This window comes from Anomaloglossus baeobatrachus, chromosome 1 (genome assembly GCF_048569485.1).
Source record: "Anomaloglossus baeobatrachus isolate aAnoBae1 chromosome 1, aAnoBae1.hap1, whole genome shotgun sequence".
NCBI classification, from domain to species: domain Eukaryota; kingdom Metazoa; phylum Chordata; class Amphibia; order Anura; family Aromobatidae; genus Anomaloglossus; species Anomaloglossus baeobatrachus.
In genome coordinates this window covers 136,353,127-136,378,381 of record NC_134353.1, presented here as the reverse complement: position 1 = coordinate 136,378,381, position 25,255 = coordinate 136,353,127, and the positions used below count along the sequence as shown (strand labels likewise).

At 43.4% G+C, this 25,255-nt stretch overlaps 1 protein-coding gene across 3 annotated transcripts in view; it reads left to right on the top strand.

The window, feature by feature from the left end:
- SGCZ (sarcoglycan zeta) overlaps window positions 1-25,255 on the top strand; it is a 1,566,603-nt gene that overhangs the window by 1,390,471 nt on the left and 150,877 nt on the right. For all 3 annotated transcript variants that reach the window (XM_075347076.1, XM_075347075.1, XM_075347074.1), the window contains one exon: window positions 8,128-8,215. In XM_075347076.1, the coding sequence (XP_075203191.1) occupies window positions 8,128-8,215 (88 nt within the window). The remainder of the gene's footprint in view (window positions 1-8,127; window positions 8,216-25,255) is intronic.

The window sequence follows — 25,255 nt, the reverse complement described above, 5'->3', positions numbered from 1 at the left end:
TTCTATTAAAGTATTTTTTCTCTGTGTGGGGTCTTTTTTTAACCCTTTATTGGAGATTCTTAATGGCCGGGTCAAACGTGCCTGACATTAAGGATCTCTGGCTTAATACTGGCTAGTAAAACAAAGCCAGTATTAACTCATGATTATCCAACAAGCCACCCGGCTCCAGGGCTGTTGGAAGAGTTGGATACAGCGCCAGATGATGGCGCTTCTATGAGAGCGCCATTTTCTGTGACGACTGCGGACTGAAATTCGCAGCAGAGGCGAATCCCCAGCTGCCTAGTTGTACCTGGCTGGACACAAAAATGGGACGAAGCCCACGTCATTTATTTTTTAATTATTTCATGAAATAAGTGAAATAATTATTTCATGAAATAACTAGAGAACAAATGACGTAGGCTTCGTCCCATTTTTGTGTCCAGCCAGGTACAACTAGGCAGCTGGGGATTGGAATCTGCAGCACAGGTTGGCCTGAGCTTTCTGGGCCCCACTGCTGCGAATTGCAGTCTGCAGCCGCTTCAGAAAATGGCATTTTCATAGAAGCGCCATCTTCTGGCGCTGTATCCAACTCTTCCAGCACCTGCCTGCTATACCTGGCTAGCATACAAAAATATGGCGAAGCTCACGTCCTTTTTTGTAGTTTTTTGGCAAAAAAAATAAAAAATGCTTCCCTGGATTTTCCATTGCCAGTGAAGGTAACACCAAGCAGTGGGGGTTAGCAGCCAGTAGCTGCTTGGATTACCCTTAGCTAGCAATACAAAAAATGCAGCGGGAGCCCATATATATTTTTTTAAATTATTTATTTAAATAACTAAAAACAAAATGGGCTTCCCTGTATTTTGATTGCTAAACATCACAGTGCTGTAAAAATAAATCTTTAAAAAAAATGATGTAGCGCTCCGCGGTATTTTTGATTCTCAGCACAGATAAAGCAGACAGCTATGGGTTGCCACCCACATCTGCCTGCCGTTACCTTGGTTGGCAATCAAAATACAGGGAAGCCCATTAATTTTTTCTATTTAAAAAATAGTTAAAAAAAAAATGACGTTGGATCCCCCCATTTTTGATAGCCAGCTAGGGTAAAGCAGATTGCTGTAGCCTGAAAATCACAGCTGGCAGCTTTACCGTGGTTGGGGATCCAATGTGGAGGTCCCCTCAGGCTCTTTTTTTATAATTATTTTATAAATATTAATAATTACAGAAAAAAAGTAGGGTCCCCCCCAAATTGGATCACCAGCCAAGGTAAAGCGGACAGCTGTGGTCTGGTATTCTCAGGGTGGCAAGGTCAATAGTTATTGGGCCTTCACAGCCTAAAAATAGCAGGCCGCAGGCACCCCAGACGTGGCGCATCCACTAGATGCGCCAATCCTGGCGCTTCACCCCAGCTCATCCCGTGCCCTGGTGCAGTGGCAAACGGGGTAATAAATCGGGTTGATACTAGCTGTAAAGTCACCTGAGATCAAGCCCAGCAGTTTGTGATGTCATGGTGTCTATTAGATACCCAACATCATAAACTGTCAGTACTAACAAAAAAAAATCGACAAAAGAAATTTATTTGAAAAAACAGTCCCCAAAACATTTCCTCTTTCACCAATTTATTGTAAGAAAAAAATAAAGGGGTCCCACGACGACTCTGGACTGTCTGGAATATGGGGGGGAGACACTCAGGGAACGTATCCCCCATTTTCTAGGAGTGCGGACCCTTCATGTGAGGAGTGTGGGTGCAATGAATCTGCACTCACTCTCCCCGGGTCCACAGCAGCAGAGTCCATGTCGTAATGGTTGCTACCAAAGCTGCAATGCCCTGCTCATGAGGTAAGGGCATGCCTAATCAGGAGAACTATTCTACATTTCCAAATATTGGTATTTGCTGATATTATTGCTATTCCACCTACTATATATTGGGGATAGGATCTTGGAGATGGAATACCCCTTTAAGTCCAGTTATCCAGCTGAATGAATACTTAACAACAGAGCTCGCTATTTAGATGTGTTTTCTTGTGGCGTATAACGGACTCTCATGTTTGGTAGTCGTTCAGCAGGGAAACTATAAAAGCAAATCCCTCCATTTGGAAATGTAGTATATAGCTCTCCTGATCAATTATGTTCCTTACCTCATGAGCAGGGCATTGCAGTAATAATAATAATTTATTCATTTGTATAGCGTTATTAATTCCATAGCGCTGTATGTCTTTGGAGTGTGGGAGGAAACCGGAATACCCGGAGGAAACCCACGCAAACACGGGGAGAACATACAAACTCCTTGCAGATGGTGTCCTTGGTGAAAATTGAACCAAGGACCTCAGCGCTGCAAGACTGCAGTGCTAACCACTGAGCCACCGTGCCGCCCGTTTAGCTTACAGATGCATAACCACCACTCACTGTGTCTGAACACAGGAAGCTGAGCTGACAGCCGCTCTGTGCATGCGGCAGCGTCTATTGTGAAGGAGAGGGCCGTGGGGGGATCAACGCTGCATAGGTACTGTGGGACACCGGGGAACACCGGTGGGGTTATAGGGGGTGACCTGGCAGGGCCTGGGGAGGAATTTTCTGTCGCATGTGTCATGGCACATGCGACAGAAATCAGAGGAGTATGTATGTATGTATGTGTACATGCCGCGTGCAGGAGGGGGCGGAGCGAGCTGAGCGGGGAAGTGTGGGCTTCCTGCACGTAACTAGGATAAACATCGGGTTGCTAACCAAAGCGCTTTGCTTGGATACCCGATGTTTATCTTGGTTACCAGCTTCTAGCAGGCTGTCAGCGATGGCTCCTGCACACTGTAGCTGTAAAAAGCCCTGCTTTTTGCTGCTAGAACCGTTCTCAAACGTATCTAGAACTATCGAGCTTTAGCAAAAAGCTCGAGTTCTAGTTCTATCTAGAACACCCCCAAAAATCACTCGAACCACGAACTGGAGAACCTCGAACCGCGAACCGCGCTCAACTCTAGACTTAAGGCCGCTATACATGCAGCGATATCATTACCGATATCGCTAGCAAGCGTACCCTTACCCATCGGCTGTGTGACATGGGAAAATCGTGCCCGTGGCGCACAACATCGCTCAGACCCGTCACACTACTTACCTGTCCTGCGGCGGCGCTGTGACCGGCGAACTGCCTCCTTTCTAAGGGGGCGGTTCGTCCGGCGTCACAGCGACATCACCAAGCGGCCGCCCAATAGAAGCGGAGGGGCGGAGATGAGCGGCCGGAACATTCCGTGACCTCAACAACATTGCTTGAGCGATGGATGTCATAGCGTGTAAAGCGGCCTTTAGGCTGCTTTCACACTTGCGTTGTTTGGCATCAGTCACAATGCGTTGTGTGATGGATGTGACTGATACATTGTAAATACTGTGATAATAAAGGTAACGGATTCCTGTGAAATAACGTTTTACGTTTGTGATTTTTTTTTTACGTTTTATTTAGAGAGAGAGAGAGACAGAGAGAGAGAGAGAGACCAGGAGTGCTTTCACATGATTTAGAACATTCGGCTGGGCATGCTCAGTAGAACGTTACGGAATCCTGCACTGGAATCCGTCACGTGTTGCATGACGATGGAAACCAGCACCATAGACATTCATTATGCCCCTTTCCAATAACAAAAAATTTTGCACTCTGTGTTCCTACCGCCCAACGGTCAGTCACTAAACGACTGATGTGCCTCAGGGCGGATGCAATGCAAGACCATCAGTTTCAATCCGCCCTTAATAGAAATCTATGAGGAATAAATGGATTCCTGCAACGGTTACCGTAATTCCTCAGGGTGGCAGATTGTAACTGATGCAAAACAACTCAAGTGTGAAAGCAGCCTTAAGGGGGCTTTACAGACAATGATATCGCTAACGAGATGTCGTTGAGGTCACGGAATTCGTGACGCACATCCGGCCTCGTTAGCGATGTCATTGTGTGTGAAACGTATGAGCGACTACTAACGATCAAAAATACTCACCTAATCGTTGATCGTTGACATGCCATTCATTTCTCAAATGTCATTGCTGGTTCAGGACGCAGGTTGTTAGTCGTTCCTGAGGCAGCACACATCGCTATGTGTGACACCCCAGGAACGACAAACAACACCGTACCTGCGTCCTCCGGCAACGAAGTGGGCGTGTTTTTCATGTGGCTGCTCTCCACCGCTCCGCTTTTATTGGACGCCTGCCATGTGAAGTCGCTGTCACACCGAACGGACCACCCCCTTAGAAAAGAGGCTGTTCGCTGGCCACAGTGACGTCGCTAGGAAGGTAAGTCCGTGTGACGGGGCCTAGCGATAATGTGCGCCATGAGCAGCGATTTGCCCGTGACGCACAAACAACGGGAGCGGGTGTTTTATGAGCGACATCGCTAATGATGTCGCTGCGTGTAAAGTAGCCTTTAGTCAGTTTTGGTTGCTGCTATGTTGTCATAATTTGAGCCAAATTTATGAAATTGTAACTCAATGTTTAATTCATTTTAGATGTAAAATGTTTAGTTGTAACACAAGTAGTACTACTGGCTAACACGGTACAAAGATATATTTTAGTTGTAACACGTCTGCCGAGACCAGATTTTCTACTTTTTACACCACCCCTTTAATGTTAATTTGCAACATTTTTTGCAACGTTTTAAGAAAGTTGCACATCATACATATTTATAAAATTATTAAAATGATGGGGAACTGCCTCTTTTCATAAGTGCAAAAAAAAAAAAGATGGACTTGGTGCAAATGCTTTAAAAATGTCCCTGACTAAAAATAACATGAAATGTACAATATTCTGCTATAAAATACATGATAAATTACACCCATTTTCTTTTTTTCATTTCCGATTTTTTAAAAAATTAATGTAGATCAAAGAATTATGATTTCATATTTTAGTCACTGCGGTTCATAAAGTCATTAATGTCTTTAATTCACGTTTAAGTATTAAAATATTAAGAAGATTTGTTTTTGATAGTTGCACAACAATAATTCATAAATGAACCACTTCAATTCTTTAAAAACCTGTCCATTTTGTGGGCATGCTGCCATCATTGTGTATATTACCGGTTGTTTCTTCATTCTGGGGAGAAATGTGCACACTGCTTGTATTATTCATGGTGCTTTACAGATGTATTCTACATACTCTCTTGTATATGCCCCTTACAGATGTATTCTACAGCCTCTCTTGTATATGCCCCTTACAGATGTATTCTACAGCCTCTCTTGTATATGTCCCTTACAGATGTATTCTACAGCCTCTCTTGTATATGCCCCTTACAGATGTATTCTACAGCCTTTCTTGTATATGCCCCTTTCAGATGTATTCTACAGCCTCTCTTGTATATGTCCCTTACAGATGTATTCTACAGCCTCTCTTGTATATGCCCCTTACAGATGTATTCTACAGCCTCTCTTGTATATACACCTTACAGATGTATTCTACAGCCTCTCTTGTATATGCCCCTTACAGATGTATTCTACAGCCTCTCTTGTATATGCCCCTTACAGATGTATTCTACAGCCTCTCTTGTATATGTCCCTTACATATGTATTCTACAGCCTCTCTTGTATATGCCCCTTACAGATGTATTCTACAGCCTCTCTTGTATATGCCCTTTTCAGATGTATTCTACAGCCTCTCTTGTATATGCCCATTACAGATGTATTCTACAGACTTTCTTGTATATACACCTTACAGATGTATTCTACAGCCTCTCTTGTATATGCCCCTTACAGATGTATTCTACATACTTTCTTATATATACACCTTACAGATGTATTCTACAGCCTCTCTTGTATATGTCCCTTACAGATGTATTCTAGAGCCTCTCTTGTATATGCCCCTTACAGATGTATTCTACAGCCTCTCTTGTATATGTCCCTTACAGATGTCTTCTGCAGACTCTCTTGTATATGCCCCTTACAGATGTATTCTACATCCTCTCTTGTATATGCCCCTTACAGATGTCTTCTACAGCCTTTCTTGTATATGCCCCTTTCAGATGTATTCTACAGCCTTTCTTGTATATGCCCTTTTCAGATGTATTCTACAGCCTCTCTTGTATATGCCCATTACAGATGTATTCTACAGACTTTCTTGTATATACACCTTACAGATGTATTCTACAGCCTCTCTTGTATATGCCCTTTTCAGATGTATTCTACAGCCTCTCTTGTATATGCCCCTTACAGATGTATTCTACATACTTACTTATATATACACCTTACAGATGTATTCTACAGCCTCTCTTGTATATGTCCCTTACAGATGTATTCTAGAGCCTCTCTTGTATATGCCCCTTACAGATGTATTCTACAGCCTCTCTTGTATATGTCCCTTACAGATGTCTTCTGCAGACTCTCTTGTATATGCCCCTTACAGATGTATTCTACATCCTCTCTTGTATATGCCCCTTACAGATGTATTCTACAGCCTTTCTTGTATATGCCCCTTTCAGATGTATTCTACAGCCCCTCTTGTATATGTCCCTTACAGATGTATTCTACAGACTCTCTTGTATATGTCCCTTACAGATGTATTCTACAGCCTGTCTTGTATATGCTCCTTAGATGTATATCTACATCAATGCCATCTTAGAATCAGGATTGATATAAAGAGGTTGCAGGTTACTTAAATATTAATGGCCTATTCTTATCAAAATCAGATTGGTGGTGAGTATGGCACCTGGCACCCCCGCTGATCAGCTGTTCACACTGCCATTGACAGACAGTTGTTATCAGTTCTGGAGTTGCACAGCACTGTCAACTGCAAAAAAAGCAATCAATCTCAACAGGCCACAATGGTGGTAACTGATAAGGACTTTCAATTTGGTACCAAACTGACCCTACTATTTAAATGTCTCCTTAATCTTTCGGTGCTCCCGACACATTTCATACTTCTGTATTCATCAAGGGAATATTATGGTAAAGAGAGGGTATTTAATAGGTTTCACAGACACAGGTTTCTTCTCCCATAGCTTAAAGTGCTGGCCCCCAACTGAGGCTTTCATTTAGACAGTAGGGTCAGTTTGCTACTGTTGTTAGGATTGGAGTCTGGGATACCCAAAGGGACAATGTCAAATCCATTTGTGACATTTGTGACAATGGATCCCGCGACCTGGCACTGATGACTCCACGAGACTGCTCCATTTTATATTTTATTTGCTATCATTGTGTTTGATACATTGCAGATAAGTTGAGTTACCACTGTGAAAGGAGACCTCATCTCAATTGTGAACACTACTTTATGCCGACATTTGGACACTATTGTGAATTGAAAGTCCTTTTCAGTAACCACTATTTTGGCCTGTTGAGATTTGTTTTGCGTAATAGTGGACAGGGAAAGAGGGCAGTCTGTCCCCCTCTGACCATTAGTCACAGGTAAGGTTTGGTGGAATACCCTTATTGTTTCGGTCACTGTAGAATGACCATTAGGAGACAGATATACTTTAACCTTTTCCTATTCAATAAAATTTCCTGTTCTGCCCATTGAAATCTATTATAATTGGAAAAACATGTCAAAACTGAATTGTGCAATATGAATACATTTTGTAAAATAAATCAACAGGAAATAAATGTAATCACATGTGAATGATAAACAAGGCAGTGACTTGACAAAAGAGCGTAACTGAATTCTTGGAATGCCCCCCCCCCTTGGGGGAACTCAGGATAGGAAAAGGTTAAGGGAATATCCATTATATTTGCTTTTTTTTTATTCTATATTACATCTGGTGTGGTTTATCATATGTACGACCATATCGGTTACATGGTATGAGGTCTACTGTAGATTTACTTCTTGACTGATAATCTTAGCTTGACATTGTTGATAATTTCGTTGTGCTCTAATTTTGCAACAATACATTTTGACATTGAGTAATTTTTTTTGGATTTAAACTCTTTAACTATAATCATTAAAGGTTAAGTTTTAGATTTTTTCAATCTTCATTGCTGTTCTAATTTACATATTGACTGAAAGAGTTGGGCAGCACTTACGTGTAACGCTCCTCATTTTTGCTATATCTATTGTCCTTGTGCTGTCATTTAAAAAACATAACACTTGAATATGTAGAATGGATGTTTGAATGTAGTCTTACAGCGAACGTTACGTCTATGTACCTAGATATATGAAACTATATAAGTAAGAATCTTACAGTATGATTCTTCAATGTTGCAGGACAGTGCACTGGTGTTACAATCAGACAGGAATGTAACAGTAAATGCAAGAAACCAGAATGGTCAACTAACAGGTCAATTGATAGTAGGTGAGTTTTTTCTACTTTTCTTCAAGAATTTCGGTAGTATTTTATTAAAATATTTTAATATATGAATTGCTTATAATATATGTATAATATTTTCTTTATGAAAGTTTTTTTTCTATTACTGTGGGATTTATACTCTCTTTTGTACATCTTTGACTTCCTATCTCCCTTCATTTCAATTCTCACATCATAATTACCATGTCTCTTTGACCAACAGTCCAACTCTCATAATCATAACTTCACAGTCTTACCGCTTCTCAGAAAATCAAAAGCACTCTTTTCCTGCTCATGTCATTGGGATCATCTATACATTCTTTATTTTAATGAGGAGATGTATAAAGGCATGAACTAAACTCAATAATACATATAGGTAGTTATAAAGGGAATGCGATGTAGAGTATAATCTTTTGTTGGTTGGTTCATATGTTCTTATGATAATGTAATAACAATTGTAAAATTGCTTAAATATGCAATGGAATATTAGCCAATTATTGTATACTGTGGCAAGCGGTTCTAAATAATTATCAAGTTACTATATACACTAGTAGTGTAGTATTGTGTTCTCTGTAAGTGTAAATCTGAAAAGACACGGTGTTACAAAGCTCTTGTAGGCTGCATCAGAGACCACTAGAATAAAATCCATTAATTTTTTACATTTATAGGCACAGACTCACCATTTTTATATGTACTTTTATATGTTAAAGGCATTGTCTGTCTTAATTTCAAATTAGACCACGTGTAGGTAATGCTTTAAAATAATAAACTAAAGATTTCAGTAAAACACGGGTTTTAATTGTGATGTTGCGCTAGGTGGCATAACATTTAAAGCAACTGGCAGGTGTTGTAGACAGAACTCCCATACATTAGATCTGCTAAGAAAGAATCCCTGGGAACACATATGTGAAGCATGGGAGCCCCAGGGGCTTCTGCAGATGTATTTTATTTGGAAGCATTACCTACTAGTGATGAGCAAGCACTAAAGTACTCAAGAGCTCAGTGCTCGAATCGAGTTGGTCCAACGCTCAGAGGGCTCAAATTGAGTAGCAAATATAATAGAAGTCGAGCATTTTTCAACTTGAACTTGAACTTGAGCATTTTTCAGAAAAACTCCACTAAGGAGGGTGAGGCAGCTGGAAAATCACTGAAATGTATAAAAACAGTGCTCAAATGTAATGGGAACAGCATGGATAGAGTGCCTGGATGCATCTCTGACTCCCAAGTCACTAATGGGAAGAGAAAAATTCAATAATTTTAAGAAATACATGGGGTCCCCCCATTTTTGATAACCAGCCAAGGTAAAGCAGACAGCTATGGGCTGCAGCCATCAGCTGTTTACTTTAAATTGACTGGTTATCGAAAATTGGAGAGATCCAACCCATTTTTAAAAATTACAAATAAATAATTTTAAAAACCAACCAAGGAAAAACAGGCTGGTAGGCTGGTGTTATCAGGCTGGGAAGTTCCATGGTTATTTAACACCTTCCCCACCTAAAAGCAGCAGCCCGCAGCCACCCCAGAATTTGCGGATCTGGCAGTTGCACCAATTCTGGTGCTTTCTCCCGGCTCTTCACAATTGCCCTGGTGCAGAGACAATTGGGGTAATATTTTTCCAAGTTGATGTGAGCTGTGAATTATCAACTGGCATCAAGCCCAGGGGTTAGAAATGGAGAGAAATCTATCAGACACCCACACTACTAACCTAGTAAGTGTAAAATAAAAAAAATAATATCCCTTGTTTACCAAACCATGAAAATCCAACATAATCCATGTCTTTATTTATAATGGTTTGTATATGTGTCTGTTCATAATAATTGCATTTGTCATCTGTCATTTTTTAATGTTTTTTCTCCTGTGCACTAACAAGTAAATTTTATACTTATGTATGAGACCGGATCCATTCCATGACTCTCTAATGGGTTAATGTTACTGACTAATTGGTTTGGAAAAACACCTGTTACAACAGGAGTTTTTTCCCATTAGTAGGATTTATAAGTGTATCACGGACTTGGTAGCATCCCTTGATAAAGGCTACAATATGTAGCTGAAATACGTAGCACTGTCAACATTTTTTCTACTTGCTGGAAGTTTTTTGTATGAAGATTTTGTACATGCTTCACTTTTTAATGAACAGCAATAAACAAGTTGGAAATTTATCCTGAGTGGTGGCTGATACACTCCGTAGCGCCGGAATTTCCTTTCCTTCCTATGATTGCTACAGGTGACGGTACCTGCCTTTCCAAGCAGCAGGAGGACTCTGCATATATTCAAAAGGGGTGAACTGAACTTTGATTGTTCTTTTAAACTTTTAACTAAAGTCCATCCAAACCCGATAAACCTTAACTTACACGAGTCTGCTCATTCCAAGTTAGCAGGTTTTTGCTGTTATTCTATACAGCAGTAAATTGGGTCTGAGAGACAGATATCAGAGATTTGTTGCTTATAAGGGCTGTATGCTGTTGTTTACTTACTATGATAGTTTCATCAATGCCCAGCTCAAGTGCCTGCTAGACTGACCAAGCCCTTCCTCTGATAAGCAGTCAATATACTATGTACATAGAGAGCCTCGTGTGGTCGGTCTTAAAGGTACTTCTCACATAGCGAGATTGCTAGCGAGATCGCTGTTGTGACGTACCAGTCACCTCATGAGCGATCTCGTTGTGTGTGACACTAAGCAGCGACCTGGCCCCTGCTGTAAAATCGCTGATCGTTACACACTGTTCTGGTTCATTTTTTGCTCGTTGGTCTCCCGCTGTGCAGCACACATCGGCATGTTTAACGGCAGGAGACCAACGAGCACCGACTCTGTGTAAGCAGCGTACACTGGGAACCAGGGTAAATATCGGGTAACTAAGCAAAGCGCTTTGCTTAGTAACCCAATGTGTACCCTAGCTATGTATACAGGGATACCAGCGCTGGCAGCCTATAAGCGGTGTACGCTGGTAACCAGGGTAAATATCGGGTAACTGTGCCGACCCCACGTCAGCAGCCAGGCTGCTTGGATCCAGATCTGCAGTGGCTCGAGTGGTTTCCGGACCCGGGGGTTGTGCGGACACTCAAATAAAAAAGGGAGTGAAATACATACAGGGGGTTGTTGTAAATAGTTTGTGATGCCACCCACGGTGTGTGGTAAAAAAGGAGTACCACCGCTGCTGTTGGGGAGCACCAGGGGGCAATGGAGCGGCAGCTGGGTGTTTAACCCCTTTGTGGGTAGGGGTGGATGCCTCGGGGCTCAGTGTCCAGAACACGGCAGGTGATGGCTGCCGGTGGTGGTGCGCCTGTCCGGACTGGGGGGTGTTGGTGTACTCATGATTAAATAATTGCACACAAGTCCGCTAGTAAACCAAGGTGTCAGTGGCCGGCTGCCGCGTCCGGGTGTATACAGGTCCCACACCCGGCTGGTCTACCAATGTTCCTTCCTCCGGCACTATGTACTTTTCTTCTCCTTTGGACAACCTCGTGTGTAATGGGGAAGTGCTCTCCCGGTTCTGTTTTGGTTGGGAGATGTGCCCGCGAAAACTGACCCATTGGGGGTTGTTGCAGATACCTTATCCCCCGCGTTGGGCTGCCGTTTCGCTCTATCTGGGCTAACACACTGGAACAAAGTCTAGAACCTTGTCCCCGGCTTGGTTAATTAGAGAAGGGGCTTGCAACCGTCTTCTAACTAGGGTCCAGGTACCCCGCCTGTGCACGGTTTCTGGACTGGATCTCCGCTGTCGGTACTGGCGGGCTCCAACCCTGACACGGTCCACTTTGGATTTCCCATTACCGGACTCCCGTCGTCTTTAGACACGGTCCACTGCTTGCCACCTAGCCAGTAGACCAGGGCCACTACCCTGGCTATCCTTCACTAGGCTCAGACTTGACTCCACTAGAACTTGAATTGACTGGTTCCCTCCCCCGGATCCTCAAGACCCCTAGGTGGGCGCTCCCAATCCGCCTGGTCCCGCCCACTGGTGTGTCCTTCCTACCATGAGGGGGCTGGCTAGGGTTTTGTGGCAGATGGTACCTGATGTGGGATGGTGTTGTGTGGGGTGTACTGTTTCTCTGTGACCACCTGGCGGCGCCAGGGCATCACATAACCAAGCAAAGCGCTTTGCTTAGTTACCCAAGTTTTACCCTGGTTACCAAGCACAGCATCGTTACACGAGTTGCTGGTGGCTGGTTGCTGGTGAGATCTGCCTGATTGTCAGCTCACTAGCCACCCTGTAGCGATGTACCAGCGATCCTGAACTCTGCTACATGCTACACCTAAATACTCTGATTGTGTCATAAACTTCTCCACCCAGTAAACTAAATGATACATTGTTGGAATCAGGGTCTCCTTTACTACACAATGCTGCTCTCTGATGAGGTACCCAAATCCTGGTGACAGATTCTCTTTAATTCTCTGTAGTAATACAGTGCACTCTCATTATTTGAACTTGCGCTGTAATGTTATATACGGATTCACTGACATTATAACCAATGCAATGTCCACATTGGCATTTCCCATGTAACGTAACCACATTATCTGCAGATCTACACGGTCTTGTAAAAGCAGTGTAAAATTAACATTCCAGTTTTCTTTGAACATTGACCATTATAAATAAAATATTTTTTCTATTTTCACACAGTATTAATATTCTTCTATTTGATAATTTTGAGTTTACAGGGAGATCCCCATTGCTTACACCTGCAATGCATGTAATTTCATTTCAGATGAATAATTTTTGCTAAACATTATTCTAAAACTTAGAAATAAATTATAAATGGCATGGTAAACCATGAAAGCTATGTTTCAGTATTTGTCAGATTATTATTTCAGTCTGTCTTTCAACAATTATTTTAGATAGATGATATAGAGACTTCTGAGCCCATGAAAGGGTATTAAGATTTCAGTTTTCTTGCATTTTTCCATCTGACATTTAAATACATCATTAATTTTAAATAGCCCATGCCATCTTGTGAGTGAATGGTTGAAAGACATAAAAGTGAAGAGGGATTTTAATAGAATTGTGTAGGTTTAATGTAATAACTGCAATCCATATAATTTGAAATGCACATTGATTATACGGCTAAAGTTTCTCAGGATTTTTTTCTCTTTTTATGGCATGCTGAGTGTTTCAGCAGTAATTAAATTGCCTGTCAACTTAGCATTTATAGTTATTTATATTTGTAAATATCATTTATGATATTTCATCTTTATAGAAAAGCTTCTGCCTCAAACTGACATATGCTGCGTTTATTTTTTCTTGCAATGAAATTTTGTGATCAAAAGATGAGTAAGCATAAATACATGACACATGTCATCAAATTTACCATGACAAATACTGTATTTTGTGTTTAAGTTTTCTCTATTTTGATGAATTCTAGCTTATCTACATAACACGGCCTGTATGTGTTTAAAGGGAATATGTCTGCAGGTTTTTGCTATGTAAGCTTAAAACGGCATGCTGCAAGGGTTAACACAGAGAATTCAGGGGTGACTGTCTTGTCAAGGGTCGATCTCTTTATTTGCTATGTTTGTTTAAGCAGCATGTATTATCATTTCTCAGACTACAATGTCATGCGCACTGCAGTACGGGACACCTCCTCCTCTGATTGACATGTTACTGTTAATGTAAAATCTCAGATTGTGTCAATATGGCTGCACCCACTAATCTACATGACACATAGTTGGATTCAGGATCTCTTTGCCTACATTATGCTGTTCCCAAAGGAGGTAGGAAAAACCAGCTGACAGATTACCTTTAAATGCAAAAAGATGGACTGACAGCAGACTTTGATGTTTGATCACACTATATGATGTTTAACTAATGTCCACCATACACTGTGTTCCAAATTATTATGCAAAGAGAGTTTAGGAGTGATAAGGTTAGACATTTTTTGTTTCTCATTTAAAGTCATTGCTGGTGATGTGTGTCAGGGCTCTTTATATCACTGAAAGCAATTGCAGATACCTGTGCACATTAGTTTGGCAGGTGTGTCCAAATAAAGGCAAGACTACTTAAGAAGGCTGTTCCACATTATTAGGCAGCCTACATCTTTTGCCAAAATGGGGAAGAAAAAGGATGTGTCGGCTGCTGAGAAGCAACAAATTGTGGAGTATTTAGGTCAAGGCATGACTACAATCAACATTGCCAAGACACTTCATCGTGATCATCGCACAATCAAGAAGTATGTAGCTGATTCACAGCACACACGTGTGCGTGCTGATAAGGAGAAATTGAGGACTCTTTCCAGCAGGCAATTGCGTCAGGTTAAAAGAGCAGCTGCTAAAATGCCTTGTTATAGCAGGAGACACGTTTTTGAAGCTTCTGGTGCCTCCAACGTCCCCCGAACAACAAGATGCAGGGTCCTTCAGAGCTTTGCATCTGTGTGTAAGCCATCCTGTCGACCACCTCTATCCACTGCACACAAGCAAAAATGGCTCTAGTGGGCCAAACGATACATGAAGACTGACTTCCAAACTGTTTTGTTCACCGATGAGTGCCGTGCAATGCTCGATGGTCCAGATGGATGGAGTGGAGGATGGCTGGTTAATGGACACCCCATGAAAACACAGTTAAGGCACCAACAAGGAGGAGGTGAAGTAATATTTTGGGCTGGAATCATGGGGAGAGAGATTGTCGGCCCCTTTAGGATCCCTGAAGGGGTAAAGATGAATTCCATAATCTATGTGGAGTTTCTAAAACAGCACTTCCTGCCATGGTTCAGGAGGAAGAACCGTGCATTCCGCAGCAAGATCATTTTCATGCATGATAATGCACCGTCTCATGCTGAAAATGACACATCTGCATATCTGGCTGCTATGGGCATAAAAGAGGACAAACTTATGGTGTGGCCACCATCTTCTCATGACCTTAACCCCATTGAGAACCTCTGGAGCATCATCAAAAGAAGTGTCTATGATGGCGGGAGGCAGGTCACATCTAAGCAACAGCTCTGGGAGGGTATTTTGTCCACATGCAAAAGAATTATAGCACAACCCGTTCAAAAACTGACAAATTCAATGGATGAGAGAGTTCAGAATCTTCTTTCAAACAAGGGGTCCTATGTGCAAATGTATCACCTAGAATTAAGTTTTGACTTGAAAACTATTTGATTTCATTTTGTGATAAGCTGATAATACTTATAATTTCACAATTGACCATTTTGTTTTTCAAAATAAAAATAAAAAGGTTGAAAACTCTACTGTGCATAATAATTTGGAACATGCATTTTGAGTGCACTTTGAGTGTTTATTATATTTAAAAATATACTGTTTTCATAGGCAGTTTGATCAAAAACATTTCAATTATACTCGAATAGTAGATGACTGGAAAATAACAATGACTAATTCATAAAGTTAATTTAGGAAAATATGAAAAAATATTTTTTGCATAATAATTTGGAACACAGTGTATACATTCGATAGGTGTTGTCCAAAAGAGTGTTCATCTGGCAGTGATCTCTCCTAACTCCCATATATATACAGTAAAGGCTGCTTTACACGCTGCGATATCGCTCAAGCGATCTCGTTGGGGTCACGGAATTTGTGACGCACATCCGGTCGCTTTAGCAATGTCTTTGCATGTGACACCTATGAGCAATTTTGAATCGTCGCAAAAAAACGGTCAAAATCGCTCATCAGTGACATGCCCCCCTATTCTTGAATATCGCTGCTGCTCGGTGTACGAAGTAGTTCGTCGCTCCTGCAGCAGCACACATCGCTATGTGTGACACCGCAGGAATGAGGAACCTCACCTTACCTGCGGCCGGTCGCAATGAGAAGGAAGGAGGTGGGCGGGATGTTACGTCCTGCTCGTCTCTGCTCCTCCGCTTCTATTGGGCGGCGGTTCGGTGACGCTGCTGTGACGTCGCTGTGACGCTGAACGAACCGCCCGCTTAGAAAGGAGGCCGTTCCCGGGCACAGCGATGTCGCAGAGCAGGTATGTGCGTGTGACGCTGCTGTAGCGATAATATTCGCTACGGCAGCGAACACACGATATCGCATGTACGATGGGGGCGAGGGCTTTCGCGCTTGACATTGCTAGCAATTGCTAGCGATGTTGTTGCGTGTAAAGTGACCTTAATACTTGCCTCAGCCGAGAACTTCCATGTTCCCGATTTGGCCCTGTGCACATGTTGAGTATTCGGTGATTTTTTTTACATCAGTATTTTAAACTAAATCCAAGAGTGGAATAATAAGAGAAAAGGTATAACAGAAACATGTGCACTACTTCTGTACTTTTTACCTACTCCTGCTTTTGGTTAAAAATCCTGAGGTACCAAACTCACCAAATACTCAAACTCTGCATGTGGCCTTCGATAGCTGCTGACAGATTCATCTGACAGCAGCCCATCTCTTGGAAGAACAAAAGAAGTAATCATTGAAATTCAGCAGATTGAAACCTTCTCTCCCCTGACTCCATCTGTTGGGAGGCCACAAACATAGTAGACTGTTGACCTTTCTCGTCAACATCAGAAGGTTCAATAGACTTTAGTCTAATGTGTTTTCTATCCCTAAGGAGATTATCCATTTTTTAAAAAAAGTGATCTCCAAATTATAAAAATCAGCTACAAAGGCAAAATCAAATAGTACACATCAGATTTTGTAGCAACAGATGTATCACGAGATTATAAATCTATATGTCTCCTTTATTTTGAAGTCACCAAAATAAGTGTATCTCTTAAAGTTAAAATTTATTTTAAAAATGTTGTCTAATTTGGGGATGCCATAAATTTAGATTAGATATAACAGTGGCTCATCCTGTATGACAAAGTTAGTGCCTTTTTAGACACTTTGCTTTCTGCCAAAAATTTCCAGCTAGTTTTTGCCTAATTTTTATACTTTTTATACTCTAGCCTCAATTCATAAAAATGATTGTGCCAAAAATACCTAGCAAAATAGCAAGTAGCAAAATATTTGTGCAGCAAATGTTTGCACAAAGCTTTTGTTGTTTTCACAACAGGTTCATACAGTTCTGCCAAAATGGCTTGAGCAGTGATTAAACAGGGATAGGATGGGGGGGGGGGGGGCTGCGAATTCTGCTTATTTATACAGTAGGTGTTAAAAAAAATCTAATTCATGAGTAACTGTGGTGTACCTCACATCATAAATCTTACTCCAATCTTTGATTAGAGTAATATTTGTGGCAAGGTACAGAGAGGCATATGACACTTTTCAGGTACACCTGATTTGTTAAGTGTCAAGCACCTCTTAATATTTCAGGCATTTCTCATTCCATCACACCCTCTCATCAAGAGTGTTGTGAACAATGCTGTTCTTGAAGAATTGGGGTTGTCACATTCTAACTAAGCCAGGTCCTCTTTCTCCAAAGCAACTTCTCTTTACCCTCTACCCCCTAAGCCATGTTTCATGACAAAGGAACACTAACTAGCTATAGGTGCAGATTATGACTAACCCACCTTACAAATGGGGACTAAGCATCTCAGTGATTGTTTTATACAAACTGAATACAATTTTTGATGCATTTAGCTTAGTAAATCTTCCTTATCGTTCAGTAAATGCTATGAAAAAGTAAACTGTCCAAACAAAAAATTGCTTTTATGATTCAGGTCTGCATTGCGTGTTGTTGCAACCACTAGATGTAGCATAGTCAGTGGATAGCCAGAGGTCAGTACAAAGGAGCAGCAGTATGGATTGGAGAAGCAGCAGGTATTGTTAGTGAGCTCGACTAGAGGCTGGTAGCTCAATATCCTTGCAAATAAGGAAGTGCAAGACTATGTTTAAATGAGGTGTATAACCAGGAAATCACAGACTGGAGATACCTAATAACAGCACAAGTACTTGTGTCAGGGAAGACCGCTAAGGGGTCTTTAGGGTCACAGAGTCGGAGTCCAAATCAAATCTGCGCAGATGTATGTATGAGGAAAAATGACCACACAGAGACGTGTTTCTATTTGCGAGAAGCTCAAAGTCCTTCTAACCCGTATATTATAAAATACACAGTTATTCAGTTCAACATTGTCCCTGATTGGTCAGAGATAAGCAACAGAGTCCATATAGTATGTCATCAGCCTGTTACTGGCTTTATAATACCAGTTCAAACCAGCTACTGAATACTTCTTTGTTAATTGTACATTTTGGCTTCATTATCTTTAACACCTTGCTGACCATACATCTTAGCTGGTGAGAATTAACAGATTATAAATTCTCTCAGTCTATTATGAATACTTGAATTGTTCATCCTAGTATAATTTGTTTCAATGACACATTCCAAAGGCGCATCCTGGAATGTACATCAGCATCTGAAAAATACTCATACAAACACAGATGATCTGGACAATTGATTCATACCCTGGACTTTCACATTTGTGTCTGAATAAGCAAGAAGCTGTCCAGAGGGATGATTAGCTCAAGGGTCAGAGCTGCTACCTGGTGCACAGGGATTGCCAGCTTTGACTCCTGACAGTCATTCCATCTTTCCAGAATGGCCTCTGGGCATATCAGGAGCTGGTTTCTCCAGATGCCTTTGATGAAAGGTTCTATTAAGCCTAGGGGCATGAACATTGCACTCCTGCTCCCATTAATTTTCTTCTGGTTCATAACACTTCCATTGGACCAAATACTGTAATCTGCCTCTAAATCTACTAGGGTCCAGAATTTTCTCTACAAGATATTCTTCTTTACCTTGGACTTTTTTTGGTGGAGACAGTGGCTGAGTTCTTCCTTGAAAATGGTTATTATTAAAAGGTTTGAGCAAGGATACATGGAATACATTATGAATTTTCAGGTTGTTAGGAAGTTATAAATGAAAGACAACTCTTTTAATTTGTGCAGAAATCTGAAAAGGTCTTATGAATTTTTTAACTAATTTAGATGATAGTAAGTGTGTTTTTAGATTCTTAGTAGACAGCCAAGCCTTGTTACCAACCTGAAGATTAGGAGGCAGTTTGTGATGGCTACTACCTCCTTCTTCATATCTTCAAATGATGCACGTGCAGCCATTTGCATCGTCCAGGACCTTTTAAAGACTAAGCCCTGTCCCAAGCCCAGCACCAGATGGCAATGGCGCTGGCAGAGGCCAATCGGAGACTGCTACATCACCAACACCACCAGTGACATCATCAGTGGCCAATGCGGGACTGTCACGTCACTGATGGCATCATCGATGGCCAATCAGAGACTGCCATGTCACGAGCATGTGCAGTAGCATGAATCCCGCACATAGAGCCAAGAGAAGCAGCGGAACCCATGCATGCATGTATGTTAAGGCAAAACAGGGACTTAGCCTCAGAACGTACAAAGGTCCTGGACACCAACGATGGACAGGTGGCAGAGGAGAGCCAGCAGGCACCACAGCAAGGGCATGAAGATGGCACAGGAGCGGTTCAAGGCTCAGGAAAACCCCAAACCATAAAAGTAACTCCTTGTCTAAGGTCCCCTAACTCCGATGCTCAAAAGCCGCTATCAATTCGGGAGCCGAAACCTCCTCATCCGGCACCCTGGTCCGGTTCTCCGGACCCAAGCCAGCCCAGTCTACCAGATAAAATGTCTTCCCCTAGACCTTCTTGGATCCAACACCGCTCATACGAACTGATCTCCAACAGGGGACTCTGGACTGGACAGAAAGTTCCCAGAGAACCTGATGAGCTGAATTGGCTTGAGAAGGGACACGTGGAACGTGTCGGATATGTGGAGGTGAGCGGGAATGGCGAGACGGTACACTACCAGGTTGAGCTGCTCCAGGATCTTGTAGGGGCCAAGATAACAAGGCACAAACTTGGCTGACTCAACCTGGAGCCTGATGCTCTGCACCGACAACCAGACCCAATCCCCGGGAGCAAGGGAAGGAACCGAGCGGCGAAACATGTCAGCAGTCACCCTCATCCGCTGTTTGGAAGCCCATATAGTATCTTGCATATGCTCCCACACCTCCCGGGCCTGAATTGCCCAATTCTGCACAAGAGGATAGGCCGACAAGACTGGTATGGAGACAGATACAAAAGGGGGCTGACCACTATTGAGGACAAAAGGCATTAGCCCTGTAGCCTCTGGAACCGAGTTGCTGATGGCAAACTCCACCTAGGACAACAAGGATGACCAATCATCATGATGTGCAGAAACGAAATGACGCAGATATGTCAGCAACGATTGGTTCATCCTTTCGACAAGACTGTTAGTTTCAGAATGGTATGAGGTAGAAAGATTCAGCTCTATCTCCAGTAGGGAGCAGAGATCTCTACAAAACCGAGAAGCAAACTGGGGCCCCTGGTCACTAACGATCTTGTCTAGCATCCCAGGCAGACAGAAGATGTGCTTAATGTACAGGGATGCCAGAGCCCTGGAGTTCGGTATGCGTGGCAGAGAGATGAAATGCACCATCTTGGAAAAATGGTAAGTCAACACCCAGATGATTTTGTTGCCCATAGACTTGGGTAGGTCCCCAACAAAATCCATCCCCACCATCTCCCAAGGCCAATCAGGCACCGGGTGAGGATGCAACAACCCTGCGGGCCTTTGCCTGGAAGGATGGTTGGTGGCACATGACACACATGACTGGACATAATCTCGTACGTCCGGTGCGAGATGTGGCCACCAAAAGGACCTTTCTAAGAGCTCCTATGTTCTCTAAACCCCAAAGTGACCTCCTAGCTTGGAAGAATGAGCTCAAGCTAACACCTCCACTTGACTCTCGGGAGGCATGTAGGTCTCTCCGGGGGGTACCTGGTCAAAAGCATAGGTGAGATCATCCTCAGGCTGTCAGGGGGGACGATGAGTCAAGGATCCTTCTTCTCGTCCTCTGTGTACATGGACCTAGAAAGTGCATCCGCCCGAGTGTTCTTCTCTCCCGATAGGAAATGTAGGATGAAATCGAATCGGGAGAAGAAGAGAGACCACCTAGCTTGCCTGGGGTTCAGACACTGGGCGAACTGCAAATATAACAGATTCTTGTCATCCGTGTACATCAAGAAAGGGTGCTTTGCTCCCTCAAGTAGGTGCCTCCACTTGGAGAATGCCAGCTTCATAGCCAGCAGCTCCCTATCTCCGATGGAGTAGCTCTTCTCAGCGGGGAAAAACATCTTTGAGAAGAAAAAACTCCTTGGGATCCTTTTGGTAAAGGACCGCCCCTGCACCCATCTTTGAAGCATCCACTTCTAAGATGAAGGGCTTGTCCACAGCCGGATGGTGGTGGATGGGCGCCTGAGAGAAGTGGGCTTTGAAGGAGGAGAAGGAGTTTTATGTCTTCTTCATCCAGGACTTGGGGTTGGCACCCTTCCTAGTCAGGGCCATTAGGGGCACGACTAAGGTGCAGAAGAATGGTAGGAACTGGCGATAGTTCACGAACCCCAGGAAATGCTGTACTGCCTTTAGCGACCTAGGTTCGGGCCAGTATATGACCGACTCCACCTTTACAGGATTCACAGCCAGTCCCGAACTGGAGATGATATAACCCAGGAATGGTATAGACTCCTGTTTGAAGATGCACTTCTCCAACTTAGCATAGACTGCATTGTCACGCAGCCGCCCTAGTACCCGTGCCACATCATCTCGGTGAGTTTCTTTATCTGGAGAAAAGATGAGAACATCATCCAGATAAACGACTACCGAGGACTGGAGCAGATGGCAGAAGACATCATTCATAAAGTCTTGGAAAACTGCAGGGGCATTACATAGTCTGAAAGGCATGACGAGGTATCCGTAGTCACTGTTCTTTGTGTTAAAGGCAGTCTTCCACTTGTCACCCTTTCGGATACAGATGAGATTGCAAGCACCTCGTAAATCCAACTTTGTGAAGATTTTAGCTCCCCCGCAACTGATCAAAAAGCTCCGAGAGGATATTTATTTTTTATGGTAATCACATTCATACCCCTATAATCTATACATGGCCAGAGGTCTCCCTCCTTCTTCTTCACAAAGAAGAATCCCGCTCCAGCCGGAGATGTGGGCTTCCGGATAAACCCCTGCTGCAGATTTTTCCTGATGTACTTTGACATGGCTTTCATCTCGGGTACAGACAGGGGTAGACCCTTCCCCAGGGAGGCTTGGACCCTGGTATTATGTCTATCAGGCAGTCCTAGGGGCGATGAGGAGGTAAAGTCTCTAACAATAGTATCCAGTAAAGGGTGAACAACTGGGCACTGCTTACCACTCCTTCAGCTTTAGTATGGATTTCTTACTCATTAATGAGCTAAACCGTTGTTATCTGTGAACTCTGGATGTTTGTATATCCCCGATCTTCCTCCACTACTACGACATTACAAATCCCGTGATGCTCATATAAAGATCCAGTGAACTTCAAAGACATCAGGCTGGAGGCACTCACTGGGGGAATTTTCTTTTGCTTTATTCGGTGGTTAATAAACAGGCATGTGGGGGAGGGAAAAGGGAAACATACTGGACTATGGCCATTTCGCACCACTAGGGGCGCATCTACGGGTCCATAAGGGAGGTAAAGTCTCTGCTGACCTTTTGAAGAAAACGTCCGCAAGCGTACCCCGGGGAGGCTTGGGCTCTGGTATTATGTCTACCGGGCAGTCATAGGGGCGATGAGAAGGTAAAGTCTCTGCTGACCTTTTGGAGAAAATGTCCGCAAACTGGTGATATTGCAGTGAAAGTTTTGACAAATCCAAGGGTTCAGCAGAAGAGACCCCTCCTACAGTTGTTGGTAAACAGGTTCCCAGGTAGGTGGCACTCCAGCTGAGGATTCTCTCCATACCCCAATTGAAATGAGGGGAATGCTGCCTTAGCCAAGGGAGTCCCAAAAGGACCTCATCCAACCCATCTGTCTTGACCAAAAAGGAGATGGTCTCCCAATGACCAGATGGCATGGTAAAGGTCACTGGGACAGTTCGATGAGATATCACCTCAGGTAGAATTGAACCGTTATCCACACGGATGGGAATTGGTTTTGACAGCATTACCGGGGGAACCGCATGCAGACGGGTGAAGGTGGAAGAGATGAAATTCCCATCTGCAGCGGAGTCCACACATGCCTTCATGGGAATGGAGACGTCACCATAGGCCAAGGTGCAGGAATAGGTCAGCTTAGAGGGAGATGCGGTCGTGTCTACAGTCCCCCCTCTTACGAAAACTAGACGCGACTGTTTCCTGACCCACTAGGGCACCGATTGGCAAAATGACCTTGCTGTTTACATCTAAAACAAACTGGGATTGAAGGATATGGATGCGGCCTAGCTCCTGTCTGCCCAATCTCCATGGGTGTTAGACAAGGTTCAGGGTTTAAGGCCGCAGCCAATGGGCTGGAGAAGTTGGGAGCCAGACACATACAAGGTTGATGAAGCCTCGATATGCTCTACTGTCCCCAAAAAACCTGTTGGGGAGAGAAAGGCATGGATTGGGCTGCACCACAGGAGACGCCAGTGCAACGGTGGGGCCAACTGCCTGAGTAGCAGCCTGCATAGCCAGGGAGGCAACATCCACAACCGGAGAGGACTGCTCTACTTATGTAAGCCAAGCCTCCAGTTGTTGGATGTACCTGAAGCTGCTGTACGTCCGCCATGTCTACAGGACCTTTGGCGAGTGCATACTGTTATGCGGGAGGATGGTTAGAGCTAAAACTAATGGAAGCTCTAACATCTCCCAAAGGAGAGAAGGTGGTAAAGCTACAAGAGGACACGCGGATGGAAGACTCAGTTTCAGGGAACACACTAGACATTGTTGATGTCACACACACCAGCAACAGGACCTCTCCTACTAACAGCACAGAGAGATTCCTGCAGGTGATTGTCTGTGCACAAATGAGGCACTCCAGGACATGAGATGCAGCTTAGTTAACTTCACTGAGCTGCCACCAAAAGGACAGTGAGGCGGAGCGGGAAGACAAGCCCTAATGAGGTACAGAACCGCATCTGGCATGCCCCTAGACACCAGTAACTTATCAAGGGTGCCCACACGGTCAGTTAATTGCCTGTCCTCTAACGCCTAACCCTGCCAATGCTCCAGACTGCAATAGCCACGTGGCCGTAAAGAGGCTGCACTACTCGGCCACACTAGCAGAGCCCAAATGACGCACATGTAGCCCTGTGCGTCATCCAGGACCTTTTAAAGACTAAGCCCAGCCCCAAGGCCAGCAACAGATGGCAATGGCACTGGCAGAGGCCAATCGGATACTGTCACATCACCAGGGACGTCATCAGCGGCCAATGGGGGTCCGCCACATCGTCCAATCAGAGACTGCCGCGTCACCGTAGACGCCAGCAATGGCCAATCAGAGACTGCCGCATCACTGGTGACATCATGCACATGTGCAATAGCGCAAATACCGCACATAGAGCCAGGAAAGGCAGCGGGAAGCTGCGCATGCGCGGTAGGGCAAAACAGGGACTTAGCCTCAGAACGTAGAGAGGTCCTGGAAATCTGACGCCTAGCAGCCAGGGAATTAGAAACAAGGCACCTCAACATCTCCTACACTGTGGCTGTGCCTTATCCTGCTATTAGTAGCCTAGCAGCCAGGCACCTGGAATGGCGGACAGGTGGCGCAGGAGAGCCAGCAGGCACCACAGCAGGGGATGAAGATGGGATAGGAGCGGTTTCAGGCTCGGGAAAACCCGAACTGTAACACCATGCTCTAAAAAAATAATATGCCCATATATTTACATTTCATGTTTACATATGTCTCTATATTATATGGTATTTTATTGTTTTAGGGATTGTTAGGTTTTAGATCTTCTTTAATCTGCAGATGTGACTGCAACGGCTGAATAATCTATGGGCATACTGTATATTGCTGTTGACATACACATCCCATTCAGGTAAGCAACCCCTCACACCCCAATTTCCCTTTCAAAATACATTACTACCCAATGTGCTCTTGTTTCCCTTTTTCTTTTCTACCAGAATCTAAAAAAGGCAGAGCACTGTATTTTTTGGCTAACAACTATGGCCTGTATTGGAATTACAAAATAAGAAAATGATGAATGTATTATGACTTTATTTGCCTTACAGATGAGATAGCATGCATAACAGAATCTTGCTGTTTGGAAAGGTCTAGATTGCAGTTTTAACACTTGTGAAGGCTATAGTCCTTTTATTAGGACAGATAGATTATAGCTAAATATCAGATCCATGATAATAGAGGTATAGATTCTCAGTAC